The sequence below is a fragment of the Entelurus aequoreus genome, linkage group LG05, assembly GCF_033978785.1.
Source record: "Entelurus aequoreus isolate RoL-2023_Sb linkage group LG05, RoL_Eaeq_v1.1, whole genome shotgun sequence".
In the NCBI taxonomy this organism is placed as follows: domain Eukaryota; kingdom Metazoa; phylum Chordata; class Actinopteri; order Syngnathiformes; family Syngnathidae; genus Entelurus; species Entelurus aequoreus.
The window spans coordinates 17,765,879-17,788,386 of NC_084735.1; the positions used below are offsets into that span (position 1 = coordinate 17,765,879).

At 38.3% G+C, this 22,508-nt stretch overlaps 1 protein-coding gene across 2 annotated transcripts in view; it reads right to left on the reverse strand.

Annotated features, from left to right (window-relative positions):
- sesn2 (sestrin 2) overlaps positions 1-19,731 on the reverse strand; it is a 30,972-nt gene extending 11,241 nt beyond the window's left edge. Inside the window, exons 1-10 of one of the 2 annotated variants that reach the window (XM_062047248.1) lie at positions 19,265-19,731; positions 18,840-19,211; positions 7,872-7,937; positions 7,572-7,760; positions 5,869-6,051; positions 5,578-5,796; positions 3,596-3,728; positions 3,422-3,537; positions 3,268-3,351; positions 11-117 (exon numbers count right to left, since the gene is read on the reverse strand). In XM_062047248.1, coding sequence (XP_061903232.1) covers positions 11-117; positions 3,268-3,351; positions 3,422-3,537; positions 3,596-3,728; positions 5,578-5,796; positions 5,869-6,051; positions 7,572-7,760; positions 7,872-7,937; positions 18,840-19,202 — 1,460 coding nt within the window. In that variant the 5' untranslated portion in view covers positions 19,203-19,211; positions 19,265-19,731. Of the gene's footprint in view, positions 1-10; positions 118-3,267; positions 3,352-3,421; positions 3,538-3,595; positions 3,729-5,577; positions 5,797-5,868; positions 6,052-7,571; positions 7,761-7,871; positions 7,938-18,839 lie in introns of both variants that reach the window. The other variant, XM_062047247.1, reaches the window with a different exon arrangement.
- Between the last annotated feature and the right edge of the window lie 2,777 nt (positions 19,732-22,508).

A 22,508-nucleotide genomic window follows, 5' to 3' on the forward strand; every position in this document is an offset into this window, starting at 1 on the left:
GGTGGCTGACCGTATGCCGTAGAGGCAGTGGATGTAGTTCCACAGGGCTTTTCTCAGAGTGTGCGTGTCCACGCCCTCGTGCATGGCCATCCTGTGGTAGGTCAGGTTGCTCACCACCTGCAAACATACACATTTTCTCCTTCGTAAATTCACCTTTTCATTCCCGTTGCAGCCTGCAGGGGGCAGGAGCGCTGCACGTGCACTAGCGCAGTGTTTTTCAACCTTTTTTGAGCTGAGGCACATTTAAATAAAAAAAAAACAATACAGAGGCACACCACCAGCAGAAAAGGTCAAAAAATTTAACTCCACCAGGTCGTCGTGCCTTATTTTGAGTTTGTTGTTGATTTCCTGTGTGTAGTGCTTTAGTTCCTGTTTTGCGCTGTTATTTTGGTGACTTTTCCTTCCTGTTTTGTGGTGATTTCCTGTAGCAGCTTCACGCCTTCCTTTTGAGTGCTATTGCCTGACCTGCTTTGTGTTAGCAATCGAGACTATTTAAGTTGTGCGTACGCTATCCTTCTTTGTGGGGACATTGTTGATTGTCATGTCATGTACGGACACACACTGTAAGTCTTTGCTGTCGTCCAGCATTCTGTTTTTGTTAATTTTGTAGCCAGTTCAGTTTTACTTACGTTTCTCATAGCCATCCCTATGCTACAGTGCCTTTTCCTAGCGGGACTTGCCTTTTGTTAATTTTAGTTTTAAGCATTACATAACTTTTTACCTGCATGCTGTCTCCCGCTATGCTCTGCATATTGGGATCACGACAAACCATCTTCGACTTCTCCAAAGCAATTAGCTACCTGCTGCCACCTACTGGAGTACTACATGGTTAACCTGTCAAGCTCTATATGGCACAGGCACTAGACAACGGCACATTATTTGCAGATTGTAATTATTGATTTGCAAAAAATATTTTTGGACCAATTAGGTGAAGTTGCATACTTGCGTACTTTGTGGACGCCATCTCTGCTCCACACGCTGTAAGTCTTTGCTGTCATCCAGCATTCTGTTTTTGTTTAATTTGTAGCAAGTTCAGTTTTGCATAGCCATCTCTAAGCTTCAATGCCTTTTCCTTTCCCTTTTGTTCCCTTTTGGTTTAATCATTGCATACCATTTTACCTGCACGCCGTCTCCCGCTGTGCTCCGCATATTGGAATCACGACAAACCATCCTTGACGCGTTCCGACTTCTACAAAGCAATGAACTACCCGCTGCCACCTACTGACATGGAGTATTACATGGTTACCCTGCCGAGCTCTACACAGCACAGGCACTCGACAACGGCACATTATTTGCAAAAAAATATTTTTTGGGACCAATTAGGTGAAGTTGACAAGTTTCCCACGGCACACCAGACAATATCTCGGTTGAAAAACACTGCACTAGATTTGCCATGGTACCGTCCATACCTCGGAAAAATCCATAATATTCCTTTATAGGAAGGACGAGAGCTGATACACGACTTCACAACTGCTCTTCAAGATCAGGTGTGTCCAAAATGCGGCCCGAAGCTAATGTCTTAGCCTGCGGCACAGCTGTTAGCATTTTAACAATAGCATGCTAGTTATTATGCTAACTTTGCAGGTATATACATGAATGTTGAATATTATATATTAAATATATACGTGTATATATATATAACGTTAGCATGCCAGGGTTTTTTTAGCTCATTTTGCAGGTATACACATGAGTGTTGAATTATATATATAATATATACATAAACCGTTAGCATGTTAGGTTTGTTGTTGTTTTTTAGCTCATCTTGCAGGTATACACCTCTGTCACACTTTGGTACTTGATGCATGCTAACGTTAGCATGCTGGTATTTTCAAGACATTTTTCCAGCTACAAACCTCAGAGTAATACATGTTGGTACTTGACGAATGTGACATTTAGCATTTGAACAATAGCATGCTAGATATTATGCTAACTTTGCAGGTATACACATGAGTGTTGAATATTATATATAATATTATATATAATATATATATATATATAACGTTAGCATGCTAGGTTTATTTTTTAGCTCATTTTGTAGGTATACACCTTGATTATACATTAGTACTTGATGTGTGCTAACGTTAGCATGCTGGCAATTTGAAGACATTTTTCCAGCTACGAACCTCAGAGTAATACATGTTGGTACTGGACGAATGTTACATTAAGCATTTTAACAATAGCATGCTAGATATTATGCTAATTTTGCAGGTATACACGAGTGTTGGATATTACATAATATACGGGACATATATATATATACATTTATATATAACGTTAGCAAACTAGGTTGTTTTTTTTAGCTCATTTAATGTTAGCATGCTGGCATTTTGAAGACATTTTTCCAGCTACTATGTTAAATTTAGCATTTTAACAATAGCATGCTAGATATTATGCTAATTTTGCAGGTATGTAAGAGTGTTGTATATTATATAATAAATATATATATAATAAATATATATATATATATATATATATATATATATATATATATATATATATATATATATATATATATATATATATATATATATATATATATAGCAAACTAGTTGTTTTTTTTAGCTCATTTTGCAGGTATACACCTCGGTCAAACTTTGGTGCTTGATGCGTGCTAACGTTAGCATGCTGGCATTTTGAAGACATTTTTCCAGCTACAAACCTCAGAGTAGGTCGTGAGTTCAAACCCCGGCCGAGTCATACCAAAGACTATAAAAATGGGAGCCATTACCTCCCTGCTTGGCACTCAGCATCAAGGGTTGGAATTGGGGGGTTAAATCCCCCAAAAATGATTCCCGGGCGCGGCCACCACTGCTGCTCACTGCTCCCCTCACCTCCCAGGGGTTGAACAAGGGTCAAATGCAGAGAATCATTTCGCCACACCTAGTGTGTGTGTGACAATCATTGCTACTTTAACTTTTAGTAATACATTTTGGTACTTGACGAAAGTTACATTTAGCATGCTAGCTTTTATGGCTATTTTAACAGGTATACACCTCACTGATGCTAACTGTAAGCATGCCACTGCTAGCATGGTAACATAATACTGTTAAAATGCTAGCTTTTTTTTTTTTTAGCTCGTTTATTTTCTTACTTGACGCTATCTGGCCAGCGTGCTAACTGTTAGCGTTCCAGTTTGGCTTTGGCTCCTCAGCATCCGCACAAAATATCGAACGAAATTTCATTTTCTGGTTTTATTGTACTGGTTTTTGAAGGTGAATCCTTTGATTTGTCAGCCTGGCCAAACCTGTGCCCGATGACGGCAAATACCTGGAATTTCTCGTCCAGGAGCTGTCCCATGTCCGGCAGCAGTCTGTTGACCAGCGAGTAGCCGTGGTCCTCCCAGGAGTAGTCCTGCACACGTCCAGAAAAGAGGTATGAAGCAACATCGTCGACGACAATAAAAAAAACGGTCCACCGCTACCTGAGCTCTCATGGTGGGCGGAGCCTGCTCTCCTTTGGGGGCAAAGTCCTCGTATCTGAACTCCGGGTCCTCCACCAGATGCAGCAGTCGCTCGGGTGGCGCTCCTCGCACCACCGCTGCAAAAAGGCGAGGCGTGAGTGTGGGGGAATATGAGGAGGAGACACGCCGACGTACCCGTCGGGATGCTCTCGCTTCGTTCCCGCTCAAAGCGCGTCACCATCTCCTCCTGCGTGCACTCCTCGTCCTGCTGCTGGAGCTCCACCATCCTCTTCATCAGCACCTCCACCTCCATGGCTCCGTCCACCAGCTGGAAAAAAAGAGGTTTGAAAATGTAGTAATAACGAGAACATTTGTGCTGTGAGCCCCTGGCCAGAGGTTGATTGAAGCTCGCGTCAAATTTTAGCATGTTTCAATGGGAACAAATGGCATACAGTACTGTATTTGCAAGATAGTGAAAAAAAGCAAAAATCCACAAATTTTAGGTTTAAAAATGAATAAAATGAGCAAAAATGCGAGCATAAAACCTTATTATGCTAATATTAACATGATGACATAGGAAAATTCAGCATACCGGTACTTGTAAATTTGGTGGCAAATATCAAAAGCCATGATTTTAAGGTTTAAACGAATACAATTAGCCAAAATGCTAACATAAAACGTTAGTATGCTAGCGTTAGCATGATAACATAAGAAAAGTTAGCGTACTTCTAAGATGGCGCCAAATATCACTTAGGTTTGAACGAATAAAATTAGCAAAAATGCTAGCATTAAAAGTTACTATTTTAACATTAGAATGCTAACCTAAAATAAGTTAGCATACATCTGACATGATGCCAAGTATCAAAATCTATTACTTTTACGGTTAAACATACAACATTAGCTAAAATGCTCGTATAAAACATTATCATGCTAACATTAGCATGATGACATAGCAAAAGTTAGCATACTTCTAAGATGGCGCTAAGTAACAAAAGCCATGATTTTTAGGTTTAAACAAATAAGATTTGTTAAAATGCTAGTATAAAGCATGTTAAAATACTAGTATAAAGCATGCTAAAATGCTAGTATAAAGCATGCTAAAATGCTAGTATAAAGCATGCTAAAATGCTAGTATAAAGCAGACTAAAATGCTAGTATAAAGCAATACCATGTTAACGTTAGCATGCTAGCACGTGACCAGATAAGAGGAAATACCAAAAGTGCTATAATGTTTGTCCACCAATGTCTGGTACATGTTTGTATTTTTTAATTAAAAAAATGCTAATGGATAACATGCTAGCACCTAGCAAGCTAACATGTCCTGAAAAAGAAGTGATGTCGCCTCAATCTGCCATTTCCTAAAGCCCTGAGATGGGTAGGTTGTGAGTTCAAACCCCGACCGAGTCATACCAAAGACTATAAAAATGGGAGCTATTACCTCCCTGCTTGGCACTCAGCATCAAGGCTTGGAACTGGGGGTTAAATCACCCGAAAATTATTCCCGGGCGCGGCCAATGCTGCTGCTCACTGCTTCCCTCACCTCCCAGGGGGTGATCAAGGGTGATGGGTCAAATGCAGATAATAATTTCACCACACCTCGTGTGTGTGTGACAATCATTAAAAAAAAAAAGATCATGTGAGGGTGCGTACCTAATCAACTGGCCCGAGCGTACCAAATCAATGGGCCTATTGCTGGTTTTTTCCCTTTACAGCGTCGCCACGGTAACACGAAATGTTCCAAAGCTATAGTAGCAGCGTAGGCACAACCGAAACCTTTCCAAAGATGTAAGACATGTTGGGGTTCGTTGGTCGGTTCTTCCCGTATTAAACGTTAATGTTTCTGCTCCGCCGCTCCCAGTCTGTGGAATGCTCTCCCTGACCACCTGAAGGCACCACAGACTGTGGATGCTTTTAAAAAAGGCTTAAAAACCCTTCTTTTTAAAAAAACCTTTTTATAGATATATGCATACTATTTCTAGCTATTAGGCTGTTCTAGTTTATATTTTTATTATTTATTTATTTTTCCAATACACTGTAGCACTTTGAGGTTGTTTGCTCAATGTAAAATGCTTTTTACAAATAAAATCTCTTATTATTATTATAAACGCACCAGAATAATCATGTCAACTTGTTACGGGCTGCTTTATGATATCACGAGCCACTTGGGAAAGTCGCACCTCTTGGCGGCCGTCCTCGTGGGCCGGGCTGTTGGGACTGCAGGTCGGGTGTCCGGGCGAGGGCGGCAGGAAGGTGTGGCCTCCGACGTGGTCCGGCTCCGGGTTGAGTCCGCAGCCCCACACGAAGGAGCAGAGCGAGTGGGCGTGCGCCATGAGGATGACGGCCTGTATGAGCTCGGCCAGTGACCAGCGGAGCTCGGCGCCCGGGTACACCAGATCCTGCAGGACACACTATGAGCCTCTTCTCCTCTCGGGGTGTTCTAGAACCTTCTATATGGCGTGTGGCGTCACCTGGATGTGCAGCTGGGTGACCAGCCAGGGTCTGTGCGCCAGCAGCTTGTTGAGGGGGTGCAAACTGCGCAGCTTGGCGGGGGCGTGCTGCAGGCCGCTCAGCCAGCTCTCGTCCCCGCCGGCCTCCAGGAAGCCGGCGCTGTGCTGCTGCACCAGGTAGGAGCAGTGGTGCCGGGCCGCCGCCTGGGGGCGCAATTCAAAAAGTGCATTTGTAATTGTCAGGTTCAAACACTGATGACATCTATTAAACAAGACAAGACGCAAGGAATTAAACAGAGACAGAATTAAATTTAGCTCATTGAGGAGAAACGTCCTGGCAGTCTCCACCACGCTCTGACGAAAGATTGTACGCCTCCTCTTTTATTTGGACTTTCCCTGATTACATGGCAACAGCTGTTTCTAAGGGGAGGGGGGTCGTAAACAGCCGCTGCCTTTGGTCACAAAACAGTTCAAAGAAAAGGTGCCTGGAGGGGAGGTCAGGTCCTGCTTCCTCTCCGCTTTGTAAATCTCGGGTCAAGACAAAATCTTCCTGTGGATTACAATACATCAAAGAAACCGACACCTTCATGTCGCTTCCCATCCTACACAGTGGAGTTTTACAAGCCTTTTGCTTGGTAGGATCAAAGACAGCATTTGTCAGCTTGCCGGGAACTCATTGAAACACAAAGTTTTGTGATAATTTTGATACAATTATTCTGATAGTAAGGATTTCCTAAGAGTAATTAAAGATGTTGGAACACCATCTGTCATCTCTTTCTGTCAGAATAATTGTATCTAAGTTATCACAACATTTTGTGTTTCCATGAGTTCCCGGCGAGCAGACAAAAGCTGTCTTTGATCCTACCAATCAAAAGGCTTGTAAAACTCCACTGTGTAGGATGGGAAGCGACATGAAGGTGTCGATTTATTTGATCTATTGTGATCCACAGGAAGATTTTGTCTTGACCCGAGATCTACAAAGCGGAGAGGAAGCAGGACCTGACCCCCCTCCAGGCACCTTTTCTTTGAACTGTTTTGTAACCAAAGGCGACGGCTGTTTACGACCCCCCTCCCTTTAGAAATGTAGCTCACATAGCTGTGCTAGCGTTGTTAACCCAGCATGATGTTAAATGTAATATTAGCCTGCAGCCCTTATAGCTATGTTAATGTTGCTAACCTAGTATGATGTTAAAATGTAATTCAAGCATGTAGCTCACATAGCTATGCTAGTGTTGCTAACCTAGAATGATGTTAAAATGTAATGTTAGCATGTACTGTAGCTCACAAAGCTATGTTAGTGCTGCTAACTTAAAATGTTCAACTGTAACGATAGCATGTAGCTCAAATTGCTATACTAGTGTTGCTACCTTAACATAATGTTAAAATGTAATATAAGCAAGTAGCTCACAAACCTATGCTAGTGTTGCTAACCTAGCATGGTGTAATGTAATGTTAGCCTGCAGCCCTTATAGCTATGTTAATGTTGCTAACCTAGCATGATGTTAAAATGTAATGCAAGCATGTAGCGCACATAGCTACGCTAGTGTTGCTAACCTAGAATGATGTTAAAATGTAATGTTAGCGTGTAGCTCACATGGCTATGCTAGTGTCATTAACCTAGCATGATGTTCAAATGTAAAGTTAGCATGTAGCTCAAATTGCTACGCTAGTGCTGCTAACATTGGAGTCTCTCCTGAGGGCGAAGGTGAACGGGCTGTTCTCACCATGATGGCGATGTAATGCCTCCAGTGGCGAGGCAAGGGGCCGTCCAGCACCAGCAGGTCATGCTGGGTCCTCAGGAAGCAGCTGAGGTAGGCGGGGTGCAGTGCCATCACCATGGTGACGTGGTCCACGCGGCCCAGGGAGAGGAAGGATTCGATTAGGATGTCCTGGTCGGGCCTTTCTTTCAATATCTGGAAATAAAAATTAAAAAATGTTTTTTTTCTGGAACATTCCTGTCTGAATCCATCAGCTGACGCAACCGGGGGCCCCTCGTTAGTCAGACCCCCCACTGTGGGACTCGCCTGTTTGGCAGGGATGAAGGCGCTGGGACCAGGGGCCAGGGCGCGGGGCACGTCAACTCCTTGCTCCTGGTAACGCAGAGACAGGAAGTTACTTTCAGACTAAAAGTTGGCCTTCGCTTGTATTTTAGTCAAGTCATTTACCAAAAGTAAACATGCCGGGCTATAGGCTACGAGGAGCTAGCGGCTACACAACTGCTAAGCACACAATAGCACACCAGCTAGACCAGTGTTTTTCAACCACTGTCACCTATTTGGGTTAAAAATATTTTTTGCAAACCAGTAACTATAGTCTGCAAATGATGTGTTGTTGTTGAGTGTCGGCAGAGTAACCGTGTAGTACTCTTCCATATCAGTAGGGGGCAGCAGGTAGCTAATTGCTTTGTAGATGTCGGAAACAGCGGGAGGCAGGGTGCAGGTAAAAAAAAGTGTCTAATGCTTGAACCAAAAATAAACAAAAGGCGAGTGCCCCTAAGAAAAGGCATTGAAGCTTAGGGAAGGCTATGCAGAATGAAACTAAAACTGAACTGGCTACAAAGTAAACAAAAACAGAATGCTAGACGACAGCAAAGACTTACTGTGGAGCAAAGACAATGTACATCCGAACATGACATGACAATCAACAATGTCCCCACAAAGAAGGATAAAAACAACTTAAATAGTCTTGATTGCTAAAACAAACCAGGTGCGGGGAATATCGCTCAAAGGAAGACATGAAACTGCTACAGGAAAACACCAAAAAAAGAGAAAAAGCCACCAAAATAGGAGTGCAAGATAAGAAGTAAAACACTACACACAGGAAAACAGCAAAAAAGTCCAAATAAGTCAGGGTGTGATGTGACAGGTGGTGACAGTACATCTACTTTGAGACAAGAGCTATAGTGATGCATGCTAGGTTATGCTTTAAAGGCCTACTGAAAGCCACTACTACCGACCACGCAGTCTGATAGTTTATATATCTATGATGAAATCTTAACATTGCAACACATGCCAATACGGCCGGGTTAACTTATAAAGTGCAATTTTAAATTTCCCGCTAAACTTCCGGTTGAAAACGCCTTTGGATGATGACGTATGCGCGTCACGCGCATACGTCATCATCCAAGTGAAACACAGGTATGGCTCCCCATTGAAGCCAATACGAAATAGCTCTGTTTTCATCTCATTATTCCACAGTATTCTGGACATCTGTGTTGGTGAATCTGTTGCAATTTGTTCATTGCATTATGGAGAAAGAAGCTGAGCAAGCAAAGAAGAATGTTGTCGGTGCGAAGCGGAGTATTTTGCGAGGGAAGTCAGCAACACAACACAGCCGGCGTTTCATTGTTTACATTCCCGAAAGATGCAGTCAAGATCGAAGAACTCGGACAACAGAGACTCTTACCAGGAGGACTTTGATTTGGATACACAGACGCGATACCGTGAGTACGCAGCTGCGCTTCCAAACATTTGATCGCTTGCCCGTACGTGCGTGTCACGTACGTAACTTTGGTTAAATATATAAGCTTTATGAACCTTGCGTTAGGTGAACTGTCCTTTGGGCTGAGTGAGTGTGTGTGTTGTGCAGGTGTTTGAATTGTATTGGCGGGTTATATGGACAGGATCCCGTCCATATAACCCGCTCGAGCTATAACTAGCTCGAGCTAGTAGCTAGGAGCTAGCATAACAAACACCTAGGTGTTTTTATGCGGGATTAATTTGTGGCATATTAAATATAAGCCTGGTTGTGTTGTGGCTAATAGAGTATATATGTCTTGTGTTTGTTTACTGTTGTAGTCATTCCCAGCTGAATATCAGGTCCCACCCGTGCGCTTCCAAACATTTGATCCAAACATTTGCCCGTACGTGTGTGTCACGTATGCAACTTTGGTTAAATATATAAGCTTTATGAACCTTGGGTTAGTTGAACGGTCCTTTGGGCTGACAGTGTGTGTGTTGTGCAGGTGTTTGAATTGTATTGGCGGGTTATATGGACGGGAGCTAGTAGCTAGGAGCTAGTATAACAAACACCTAGGTGTTTTTATGCGGGATTAATTTGTGGCATATTAAATATAAGCCTGGTTGTGTTGTGGCTAATAGAGTATATATATGTCTTGTGTTTATTTACTGTTGTAGTCATTCCCAGCTGAATATCAGGTCCCACCCGCCTCTCACAGCATCTTCCCCATCTGAATCGCTTCCACTGCCCTCTAATCTTTCACTCTCACTTTCCTCATCCACAAATCTTTCATCCTCACTCAAATTAATGGGGAAATCGTCGCTTTCTCGGTCCGAATCGCTCTCACTTCTGGTGGCCATCACTGTAAACAATAGGGAACTTTGCGGAAATGTTCAATTGACTACGTCACGCTACTTCCGGTAGGGGCAAGACTTTTTTTTAAATCAGATACCAAAAGTTGCGATCTTTATCGTCGTTGTTGTTCTCTACTAAATCCTTTCAGCAAAAATATGGCAATATCGCGAAATGATCAAGTATGACACATAGAATAGATCTGCTATCCCCGTTTAAATAAATAAAAATTAATTTCAGTAGGCCTTTAAAGTCATAACCAACAATTGCGACAACGACTTTTTACTGCCAACTGAGTTTTCGTTTGATTTCTGCTGGTGGCGTGCCTCCGCATTTTTTCAACGCTAAAAATGTGCCTTGGCTCAAAAAAGGTTGAAAAACACTGAGCTGGACAATATTGCACATTTGTCAATATAAACAAGTATCAAACAATTATAGTTGCACATTACTAACACATACAAAGTCTCCAAAGCATATTAGAAAGTATCTAGTAACAAACGTGTCCGCATTATTCAACTTAACTGCTTCATGAATTATTGTGGCCACTCGGTGTCTCCCAAAAAACTAATTACCACTCCACTTGACGATACGACCTATATGGGCGCAAAATCAAACACATCTTTGGGATTTTACAATGAATATTTTGCACGGTCTTAATTTAATTTAGCCTCTGAAGGCTTAGTGGCCACATGCGCGGACAGCACCTTTTAGCTCTTATTTCCTAAATTGTGTACACTACTGAATTGGGGTCTTACAGCCACTTATGTGGACACTTATACTGCCATCTGGTGGTGTCATAAGAGTATTACATACAATGGAATTTGGGGGAAAAAAGGGTAAAAATAAGAACTAGCATGTCACTAAACATGAAGTACACGTTTGTGTACTTATGGACTAAGTACATCATATAAAAAGAGGATTCTTAGTTTTTATTCTAATTAGGGTCCAATAAGCCCAAATAGCAAAGAGAAATACAAAAAAAGCATGTAAACAAACAGCTTGGGCCTTAAGAGGTTTATACTCTCTAAACTTACGAACACCATCAAAAATTCTGCTTTTTGATCGAGCATGGCAACACCCAAACTTTTTGCCTGCACTTAGGGCTGGGGGATGAAACAATATCGATATCAATCGCGACAGACCTGTGATCGATATCGATAAAAAATGCATTGGATAAACAGTTCAATATATTTTTTCTTCTACCATGAATTGATTAACGTGGACTTAAACAAGTTGAAAACTTATTGGGGTGTTACCATTTAGTGGTCAATTGTACGGAATATGTACTGTACTGTGCAATCTACTAATACGAGTTTCAATCAATCAATCAATTCTTCGTTGGAAGAAAGCGGAAGTATGGAAGCAAGGTTGGTTGCATGAACAAAGGCACTCGCTGTCTGTTAAGCGGGCGACGCAGGAAGTGATCAGTGGGAGTGACACGCTAACAGCCAATCAGGTGACAGTATCAACTATTAAGTTTGGTTGTGTGGCGGTTGATTCTTTGCATTGAATGAGAAAAGGAAGTCAAAATGAAGAAATTATGTATAAAAGATTAAAAGTCATGGACTGGTCCCTTTTTTAAAGCGACCATAGTCAGACCAATGTGGTCTGTAAATGATGCAAGGCACTCCCCCTTTAGAGCAGTGTTTTTCAACCTTTTTTGAGCCAAGGCATATTTTTTTCATTGAAAAAAGGCGGAGGCACACCACCAGCAGAACTCATTAAAAACTGAAACTCAGCAGCCGATATTGACAATAAAAAGTCGTTGTCGCAATTGTTGGATATGACTTTAAAGCATAACCAAGCATGCATCACTATAGCTCTTGTCTCAAAGTAGGTGTACTGTCACCACCTGTCACATCACACCATTTTTTTTACTGTTTTCCTGTGTGTAGTGTTTTAGTTCTTGTCTTGCATTCCTATTTTGGTATTTTTTTGGGTATTTTCCTGTAGCAGTTTCATGTCTTCCTTGACCGCTAGTCCCCACACCTGCTTTGTTTTAGCAATCAAGAATATTTCAGTTGTTTTTATCCTTCTTTGTGGGAACATTGTTGATTGTCATGTCATGTACAGATGTACTTTGTGGACGCCGTCTCTGCTCCACAGTAAGTCTTTGCTGTCGTCCAGCATTCTGTTTTTGTTTACTTTGTAGCCAGTTCAGCTTTAGTTTTCGTTCTGCATAGCCTTCCCTAAGCTTCAATGCCTTTTCTTAGGGGCACTCACCTTTTGTTTATTTTTGGTTTAAGCAATTAGACACTTTTTTTACCTGCACCCTGCCTACCGCTGTTTCCGACATCTACAAAACAATTAGCTACCTGCTGCCACCTACTGATATGGAAGAGTATAACGTGGTAAGTCTGCCGATCTCCAGACAGTACAGACACTCAACAACTGCACATTATTTGCGGATTATAATTAGTGGTTTGCAAAAAATATTTTTAACCCAAATAGGTGAAATAAGATAATCTACAAACGGCACACCAGACTGTATCTCACGGTACACTAGTGTGCTGCGGCACAGTGGTTGAAAACACTGCTTTAGAGCACAGCTGTAACTTCCTGCCACTAAACCTGCAGAAAATAGTTCTCATGTTTCTCTATGTTTACATTTTCACACTTTGCACTATTTTCTTACACATTATTAAACATTTCTCACATATTCTTTATTTTTGAACCTTCATTTAACTTGTTAAGTATTCAATGTGATTTTACTATTTTGTTTACAGTGTTTTCCATGCTTGTGTTGACATTTCCTTTCTGCCTTGATAGCTGAGGTTACATTTGAAATAAATATGGTCCATATTTTCCATAGGTCAAAATAAACAATTATTGATATCGACCCATACAAAACACTTACATGGCGATACAGTTCTCAGCCCTACTTGTACTAATAGTTGGCGAAATAGACCTCTACGCTGGTTGACCAAGACTATTGTTCCAATATTTAATGCACTTGTGGTGAGGAAAGAAGATACACTTAAATGAACAGATTTAGTGGAAGATTCGGGGGTTAGTTTTTACTTGCAGATATAGTGTCAGGTCAATATTGGTATCAGCCGATACGGAATAATAACGGAAATTGAAACAATTTTTCAAAACATCCCTGTATGTTTAAATTATTATCCTTTAATCTTCTGTTGTTTTATTGTTCTGTTTGTTTTCACTCCTCAAGAAGTTATACAAATGTAATTATAAGTAATGCAGTTAATGAAGCAGTTATATCACAGGAGTCCTCAGTAGAGATGTCCGATGATATCGGCCGATAAATGCTTTAAAATGTAATATCGGAAATTATCGGTATCGTTTTTTTTTATTATCGGTATCGTTTTTAAAAAAATATTAAATCAACATAAAAAACACAAGATACACTTGCAATTAGTGCACCAACCCAAAAAACCTCCCTCCCCCATTTACACTCATTCACACAAAAGGGTTGTTTCCTTCTGTTATTAATATTGTGGTTCCTACATTATATATCAATATATATCAATACAGTCTGCAAGGGATACAGTCCGTAAGCACACATGATTGTGCGTGCTGCTGGTCCACTAATAGTACTAACCTTTAACAGTTAATTTTACTCATTTTCATTTATTACTAGTTTCTATGTAACTGATTTTATATTCATTTACTTTCTTTTTTATTCAAGAAAATGTTTTTAATTTATTTATCTTATTTTATTTTATTAATTTAAAAAAAAAAGGACCTTATCTTCACCATACCTGGTTGTCCAAATTAGGCATAATAATGTGTTAATTCCACAACTGTATATATCAGTATCGGTATCGGTTGATATCGGTAATTAAAGAGTTTGACAATATCGGAATATTGGATATCGGCAAAAAGCCATTATCGGACATCCCTAGTCCTCAGTTTGCTATTTTTTTTAACAGCCCACAATTAACATAAAAAGTGGAATAAAAGAGGTGAAGTGTAACGAGAAAATGTTGCAATGTTGACTAGTTTTTTTTCTTTAAAACTGTCATTGCTTATTTTTTTACACTTTTGGATCCCAAAGTCTTTTACTGGGATTGTTGTTTTTTAATCAGTCATTGCTCAAAAAATAATACAAATTCATATTGTTTTGTATTACTGACTTATTTAAGGCTCAACTCAATTCACATCAATTATTCTACTTTGACATTTTTTAGGGAAAAAAATTGCATATTTTGTGTTTGTGCCATAAAAAACAGGCTTTTAACAAAAAGGGCATAAAACAAATGTTTTAACTTCATATCGACAGACTTTAAATTGATCGAGATCATGGGTGTCAAACTCTGGCCCGCCGTGTAATTTCACTTGGCCCTTGAGGCGATATCAAATTAACACTAGAGCTGGCCCGCCGATTATATACAGCGGCGGTGCCGTGGTACCACCGCATTCACCGCTACTTCTCATACTTGCCAACCCTCCCGGGAGACTCCCAAACTTCAATGTCCCTCCCAAATATCGTCACGTCTGCTTTTCATCCAGTCCAACTAGTGCTGGCCCAGTCACATAATGTGTGCGGCTTCTTGCACACACACGTGAATGCAATGCATAGTTGATCGACAGCGATACAAGTTACACTGGGGGTGCCAGTATAAACAACTTTAACATTGTTAGAAATATGCGCCACACTGTGAATCCACACTAAACAAGAATGACTAACACAATTCGGGAGAACATCCGCACCGTAACACAACCGAACAAATACCCAGAATCCTTTGCAGCACTAACTCTTCCGGGACGCTACAAGGTGTGTGTGTGTGTGTGGGGGGGGGGGTTGGGTTGGTGGTAGCGGGGGTGTATTTTGTAGCGTCCCGGAAGAGTTAGTATTGCAAAGGGTTCTGGGTATTTGTTCTGTTGTGTTTATGTTGTGTTACGGTGCGGATGTTCTCCCAAAATGTGTTTGTTATTCTTGTTTGGTGTGGATTCACAGTGTGGTGTATATTTCTAACAGAGCTAAAGTTGTTTATACGGGCACCCTCGGTCGGTGTAACCTGTATAGCTTTTGATGAAGTATGCGTTGTATTCACCCCAAGACTGTGGTCCGGGTGGACTACGAGATATAATGACTGATGAACACCTTTGTTCGATAATGAAGGTTGCCTCAGCTCAAAGCCTGAACCCCGACATTAATGAACTAGCATCCAAGAAAAGATGGCAGGTATCTGTCTTGGGCACATCAGATTAGATCAGTGTGTTGCAAACTGAGCAGTTTGAAGTCCTGAATGGTTGGTTTATTCATTGTTATTTTATTTTCAAATTTATTAGCCTGTGGAAAAAGTTAATGTTGATATTCACCTCAGAAGGCTGCAAATAGAAAAGAGACATTGACTTTTTTTTTTTTTTTTTTTTTAAATTGTATTTGATATGCCATTGACATTTTTTTATTATTATTAATATTATTTGAAACTCGATTTTGCGTGTCACTATAAAGTTATATAAGCCTTGCTTGTTCAATATTCAATGCAAAACTTGTTTGGATCCCTGTTAAAAGGTTAATTTGTTCAACCTTGGCCCGCGGCTTTGTTCAGTTCTAAAGTCATGTTAAGGAGATAGAGTCATGTTTATTAGATAAAAAGTCATTTTAATGATACAAAGTCATGTTTATTAGATAAAAAGTCATGTTAATGAGATAAAGAGTCATGTTTAATAGATAAAAAGTAATGTTAATGAGATACAAAGTCATGTTTAATAGATAAAAAGTCATGTTAATGAGCTACAAAGTCATGTCTAATAGATAAAAAGTCATGTTAATGAGATACAAAGTCATGCTTATAAGCAATACAACTCCACTAATGGACATTGGCGTGTTACTTTCAAAGGCAAAATTAAAGTATTGCTAGAAACATAATTTTATATGGGACTTTATTGTATTATATGTATAGTACGTGTTCCAAAAAGAAAAAAGCATAAAACACCACCAGAATTAGAGATATTACAAGTCAAAGTGATGAAGCTTAGTGTTGCTCATGACTTGATGTAACTAAACATTGCCCTATAAGATGAAGGCAATTGCATTTTATTGATATTTGAAATGTATTCAATGTTTATAAATGAATATTTAAATATACTAAATGTAAAAAAGGGAATAAATATTCAAAATAAGATCATTAAATGAAATCTAGTTTGGTTACGCTATCATGAGCGCAACACAAGGTTGTAAAAGTTTCAACTACAATTCTAAATAAGATGTCAAAAGCAAACTGAAATCAAATACACAGCTTAAAGATTGATCAATACCTATTTAAATTTAGTAATACATAAATATGATGATTTATCAAAATATAAAAGAAATATACCTGAACACGCTCATGATGGTTACACCAAAAAGTAACGCTATGAATCGCGTTTTTCCAAGTTTTTGGGGCATTTTTATGCTATTTCCAAGCATCTCCTTTTTATTATCGTTGATTTGACATGGTCAAACTAATGCATGTTATATATGCATGCCCTAGTAAACAAAAAAAGTCATATTTATTTTGATTGTTACATTTTGAAGTACTGTACATTTGTGCAGGTGGGTGCGAATGTACCCATTACCAGAGCTGTACACTTACATAAAAAGTCATGTTTATGACCGAAGCCAAACTTTAATAAAATCTACACTACCGTTCAAAAGTTTGGGGTCACATTAAATTGTCCTTATTTTTTAAGGAAAAGCACTGTACTTTTCAATGAAGATAACTTTAACCTAGTTTTAACTTTAAAGAAATACACTCTATACATTGCTAATGTGGTAAATGACTATTCTAGCTGCAAATGTCTGGTTTTTGGTGCAATATTTACATAGGTGTATAGAGGCCCATTTCCAGCAACTATCACTCCAGTGTTCTAATGGTACAATGTGTTTGCTCATTGGCTCAGAAGGCTAATTGATGATTAGAAAACCCTTGTGCAATCATGTTCACACATCTGAAAACAGTTTAGCTCGTTACAGAAGCTACAAAACTGACCTTCCTTTGAGCAGATTGAGTTTCTGGAGCATCACATTTGTGGGGTCAATTAAACGCTCAAAATGGCCAGAAAAAGAGAACTTTCATCTGAAACTCGACAGGCTATTCTTTTTCTTAGAAATGACGGCTATTCCACAAAATTGTTTGGGTGACCCCAAACTTTTGAACGGTAGTGTTTATATTGTATTGGTTTTGAAAATTTAAAATATGCTAAATTTATTTGTATGTAATTATTTAATATATGTTTATATTCTATTATTTATTATTATTATTGTTTATATATTTGTATTTATCTATTTGTTTATAGTATTATTATTACTTTGGTTTGTTTTTGTTTTTTTGGCTGTTTTTCTCTTCTTTTTTTTCTTTTGGGGTCAGGGGTGGCATTGTTGAGATATAAACAAAAACAATATTTTGCCATTTAGGGCAACCAATAGATGTATCAGTGTTTCCCACACATTCATTTATTTGTGGCGGCCCGCCACGAAAGAATTACGTCCGCCACAAATAAAAAAAATATTTATTTATTTATTTTTTGTCCTGTCCAGCTTCTCAGGCAAATCATATACCGGGTAGTTGATGTAGATGCCCATATAGGCTGTTCAGATTTACTTTACAAAAGAAAAGTGTAGGATACTTCTCTTTTTGCCTTATTTGTATTTAACCACTACTGTTTTCTGTTTATTTGTTACTGACTGTGGCAGGACACTTCTGCCTCTGTTTCACTTTATGTTGCTGGTAAATAATATGGTTGTAGTAGTAGGCTAAAGATAAATTATTTAGTATGCACTAATTAAAGGGGCAGAGCTTTAAGAGACATTTTAGCTTTTATATTTTGTAAAATATATTTTTTGTAAGAACCACAATTAATAAATATATTTCAGTGAATAACTTATTGTTCAAATCTGTATATAAATATGTATATAAAGTGTTGTAAATATATTGTAAAATGGATGGATGGACGTTTAAAACAAAACTGTTATTATTAATTAGTAAGTATACATTATTTTGAGCCTTTTTAGAGAAAATCATATTGTAGTAAATTATGCAAATTACTCGATGTCATGGTGACCCCGCCCATAGCCACGCCCCCACCGCCACAGGTATCTTGCCAGTTTATGGGAAACACTGTGTATGATGTATGCAAATATGTCAATAGGAATGTCTGATGCTGGATGTCAATAAAAATTAAATAAAAACATTTTAAAAAAAAGAGAGAATGGCCCCTCGCATCCTTTAATTAAGTTTAAGTTAAAGTTTGGACAAAGTGTCGTGTAAAAATGGTCATCAGAAACTTTTGTCTGATGCGAGCCCCCAGTTTTCTGTCACTAATGGCGAATATTTCATCATGCGGGGCTTCAACCTGCAGAAGAGTTCTTAATCTCCAAAGCTCGCCTTGAAAAATGTATTAAAGCTTAAAAAAAGTTCAAAGTCACCGACATAATTACCACATGGCTGAAAATTAACCAGCGAACCTGCTTGATATTTCCACAATAGGACAAAAAAAACTTGCTGAGACCAAAAGCCAAAAGCGGGGGGCGTGTCAATACAAAGGGGGCGTGTTTGCTTCCGGGGTGGGCGTGTCCCAGTGGCTTGTTTGTGCACATCTCAGTCTTGCGTCACTAAATGTCTGATGAAATAAGCAGCAACCGCGATAACTTTGTATCGATCCGCGTGATATCGATATGTCGTGACAAGTGGAAATAAACAAAAAAATGTACATGTTGCATATGCACCCACCTGAGCGGCTCGCAGCAGCTCCGTGGCTCTGGCGCGCACCTCCGCTAACGGACAGGAGGACGAGAGCCGCAGCAGATGCAGCAGCGTGTCCTTGCCCAGGCGAGTGGAGCCGGGCCGGTCCAGACCCAGACACACCAGGACCCCGCGGCTCAGCTCCTCCAGAGCCGCTGCCCTCTCCTCCTCGTCCCTGCTGCAGAGCCGCGCCAGACTCTTCATGGTGGGGGCGCCGCCGCCGTCGTCGGCTCCGGTCTCGGACTGGCACCGGCGGCGGCGAGTCGTGTCGCCGGAGCCGCGGGACTGTGGGCCCGGCGCGCCGTCTCCGTTGGACCGGCAGGTGAAGCAGTTCTCGGTGTCACTGGCCATCTCTCGCTTCTGGGTGGACATGAGATAGTTGGCTAGCCCCCGTCAGCCTCCACGTTACCTACTTTTATCTGCCGCTGCTCGCTTCAGTTTACTGCGCAACCGCCAGCTCCGTCAATGATTAACACCGGCGGACAACGTTCACAGAAGCCGGATATTCCTCTTCTCATCCCCGCCGGACTGACGGCAGCCGAGCTAACTAGGCTAAGCTAGCTAACTATGCTAAGCTAACTCCAACAAACTAACTAGGCTAAGCTAACTATGCTAAGCTAGCTATGCTAAGCTAAGCTAGCTGGCTGTTAGCAGATGCTCCAAACTGCTTCGGGCGGCTCTACGGTGACTCGAGGCGGCGGTGCCGTGGCCCGAACCGGGACTGAACTCTTCGAATGTGCGAAGTCACCCACAGAGGACGGAGCGCGAACCGGGGGCGCCGGAGGAGAGACGGAAGAAAAAAAAAAGTAAAAAGTTGGAAGACGCCGGTTTCACGCAACTGCGGCTTTCTTAGCCTGATGAGTGACGTCACTGTGACGTATGGCACCACGTCCCACCAATAAACACTTTGCGAGGACGATTACCGTAATGACGTCTGCGCGTTACTTTTCATTTTGTTACACTCGGTTATCGTGACATCAAACTTCTGGTTCATATATCTGCCACTTATGGTGGCCCCTTTCGGCCACAAAAAATACCTTAATCGATCATTAGTATGAGAGAGAAAGTCATGTTTATGAGACAAAAAATAATGTTTATCAGATTAAAAGTCATATTTATGAGATACAGTCAAGTTTATGAGATAAAAAAGTGATGTTTATTAAATACAAAGTCTTGTTTATGAGATAAGTCATATTTATGAGATACAGTGAAGTTTATGAGATAAAAAAGTGATGTTTATTAAATACAAAGTCTTGTTTATGAGATAAGTCATATTTATGAGATAAAAAAGTCATGTTTATTAGATAAACTCATGTGAAATAATGAGATAAAGTCATATTTAGGAGATAAAAAGTTATGTTGATTAGATGAAGTCATGTTTATTAGATAAAAAGTGATTATTAAATAAAAAGTCATATTAATGTATTTATAAACATGACTTTTTATCTAATAAACATATTTTTTTCATCTCACAAATATGACTTTTTATTTAATAAACATGACTCATAAATATGACTTAAACTAATAAACATGATTATCTAATAAACATGACTTTTTATCTAATAAACATGACTTTGTATCTCGGTAACATGAGCTGTATCTCATAAATATGACTAATAAACATGACTTTTTATCTCATAAATATGACTATCTATTAAACATGACTTTTATCTAATAAACATTACTTTGTACCTCATTAACATGGCTTTTTATATAATAAACATGACTTTTTATCTAATAAACATCATTTTTTTATCTCACAAATATGACTTTTTATTTAATAAACATGACTCATAAATATGACTTAATCTAATAAACATGACTTTTTATCTCATAAATATGACTATTAAACATGACTTTTATTTTATAAATATGACTCTCTATTAAACATGATTTTTAATCTAATGAACTTTATTTTGTATCTCATAAATATGACTTTTTTTTTAATAAACATCACTTTTTATCTAATAAAAATGACTCATAAATATGACTTTTTATTTAATAATCACTTTTTATCTAATAAACATGACTTCATCTAATCAACATAACTTTTTATCTCATAAATATGACTATCTATTAAACATGACTTTTTATCTAATAAACATGACTCTTTATCTCAATAACATGCCTTTTTATCTCATAAACATGACTTTTTATCTCGGTAACATGACTGTATCTCATAAATATGACTAATAAACATGACTTTTTATCTCATAAATATGACTATCTATTAAACATGACTTTTATCTAATAAACATTACTTTGTATCTCATTAACATGGCTTTTTATATAATAAACATGACTTTTTATCTAATAAACATAATTTTTTTATCTCACAAATATCACTTTATTTAATAAACATGACTCATAAATATGACTTTTTATCTCATAAATATGACTATTAAACATGACTTTTATTTTATAAATATGACTCTATTAAACCTGATTTTTAATCTAATGAACTTTATTTTTTATCTCATAAATATGACTTTTTTATAAACATCACTTTTTATTTAATAAACATGACTCATAAATAATTTATGAGTCATGTTTATTAAATAAAAAAAATCACTTTTTATTTAATAAACATGACTCATAAATTATTTATGAGTCATGTTTATTAGATAAAAAGTGATGTTTATAAAAAAAAGTCATATTTATGAGATAAAAAGTTATGTTGATTAGATGAAGTCATGTTTATTAGATAAAAAGTGATTATCAAATAAAAAGTCATATTTATGAGTCATGTTTATTAAATAAAAAGTGATGTTTATAAAAAAAAGTCATATTTATGAGATACAAAATAAAGTTCATTAGATTAAAAATCATGTTTAACAGAGTCATATTTATAAAATAAAAGTCATGTTTAATAGTCATATTTATGAGATAAAAGTCATGTTTATTAGATTAAGTCATATTTATGAGTCATGTTTATTAAATAAAAAGTCATATTTGTGAGATAAAAAAAATATGTTTATTAGATAAAAAGTCATGTTTATTAGACAAAAAGCCATGTTAATGAGATACAAAGTAATGTTTATTAGATAAAAGTCATGTTTAATAGTCATATTTATGAGATAAAAAGTCATGTTTATTAGTCATATTTATGAGATACAGTCATGTTACCGAGATAAAAAGTAGTGTTTATTAGATAAAAGTCATGTTTAATAGATAGTCATATTTATGAGATAAAAAGTAATGTTTATTAGTCATATTTATGAGATACAGTCATGTTACCGAGATAAAAAGTCATGTTTATTATATAAAAAGGCATGTTATTGAGCTAAAAAGTCATGTTTAATAGATAGTCATATTTATGAGATAAAAAGTAATGTGTATTAGTCATATTTATGAGATACAGTCATGTTACTGAGATAAAAAGTCATATTTTTTAGATAAAAAGTCATGTTTATTAGATAAAAAGTCATAATTAGGAGATAAGAAAGTTATAATTATGACATAAAAACCTGCAAGTATGAGGTGTAAAGATATTAAAAGAGTGTTGTGTTATTGTTGGTGCTATAACGCCATCTTTACGCCAAACTCTTACTGTTTGGACTGAGCTTTCAACCGGAAGTGGAGGTGCTGTTCTGTGGCCTTTCTACTCGTATGGATTCACCACTCCTAGCAACGTTTGTTAATTTCCCAGTATGTCTG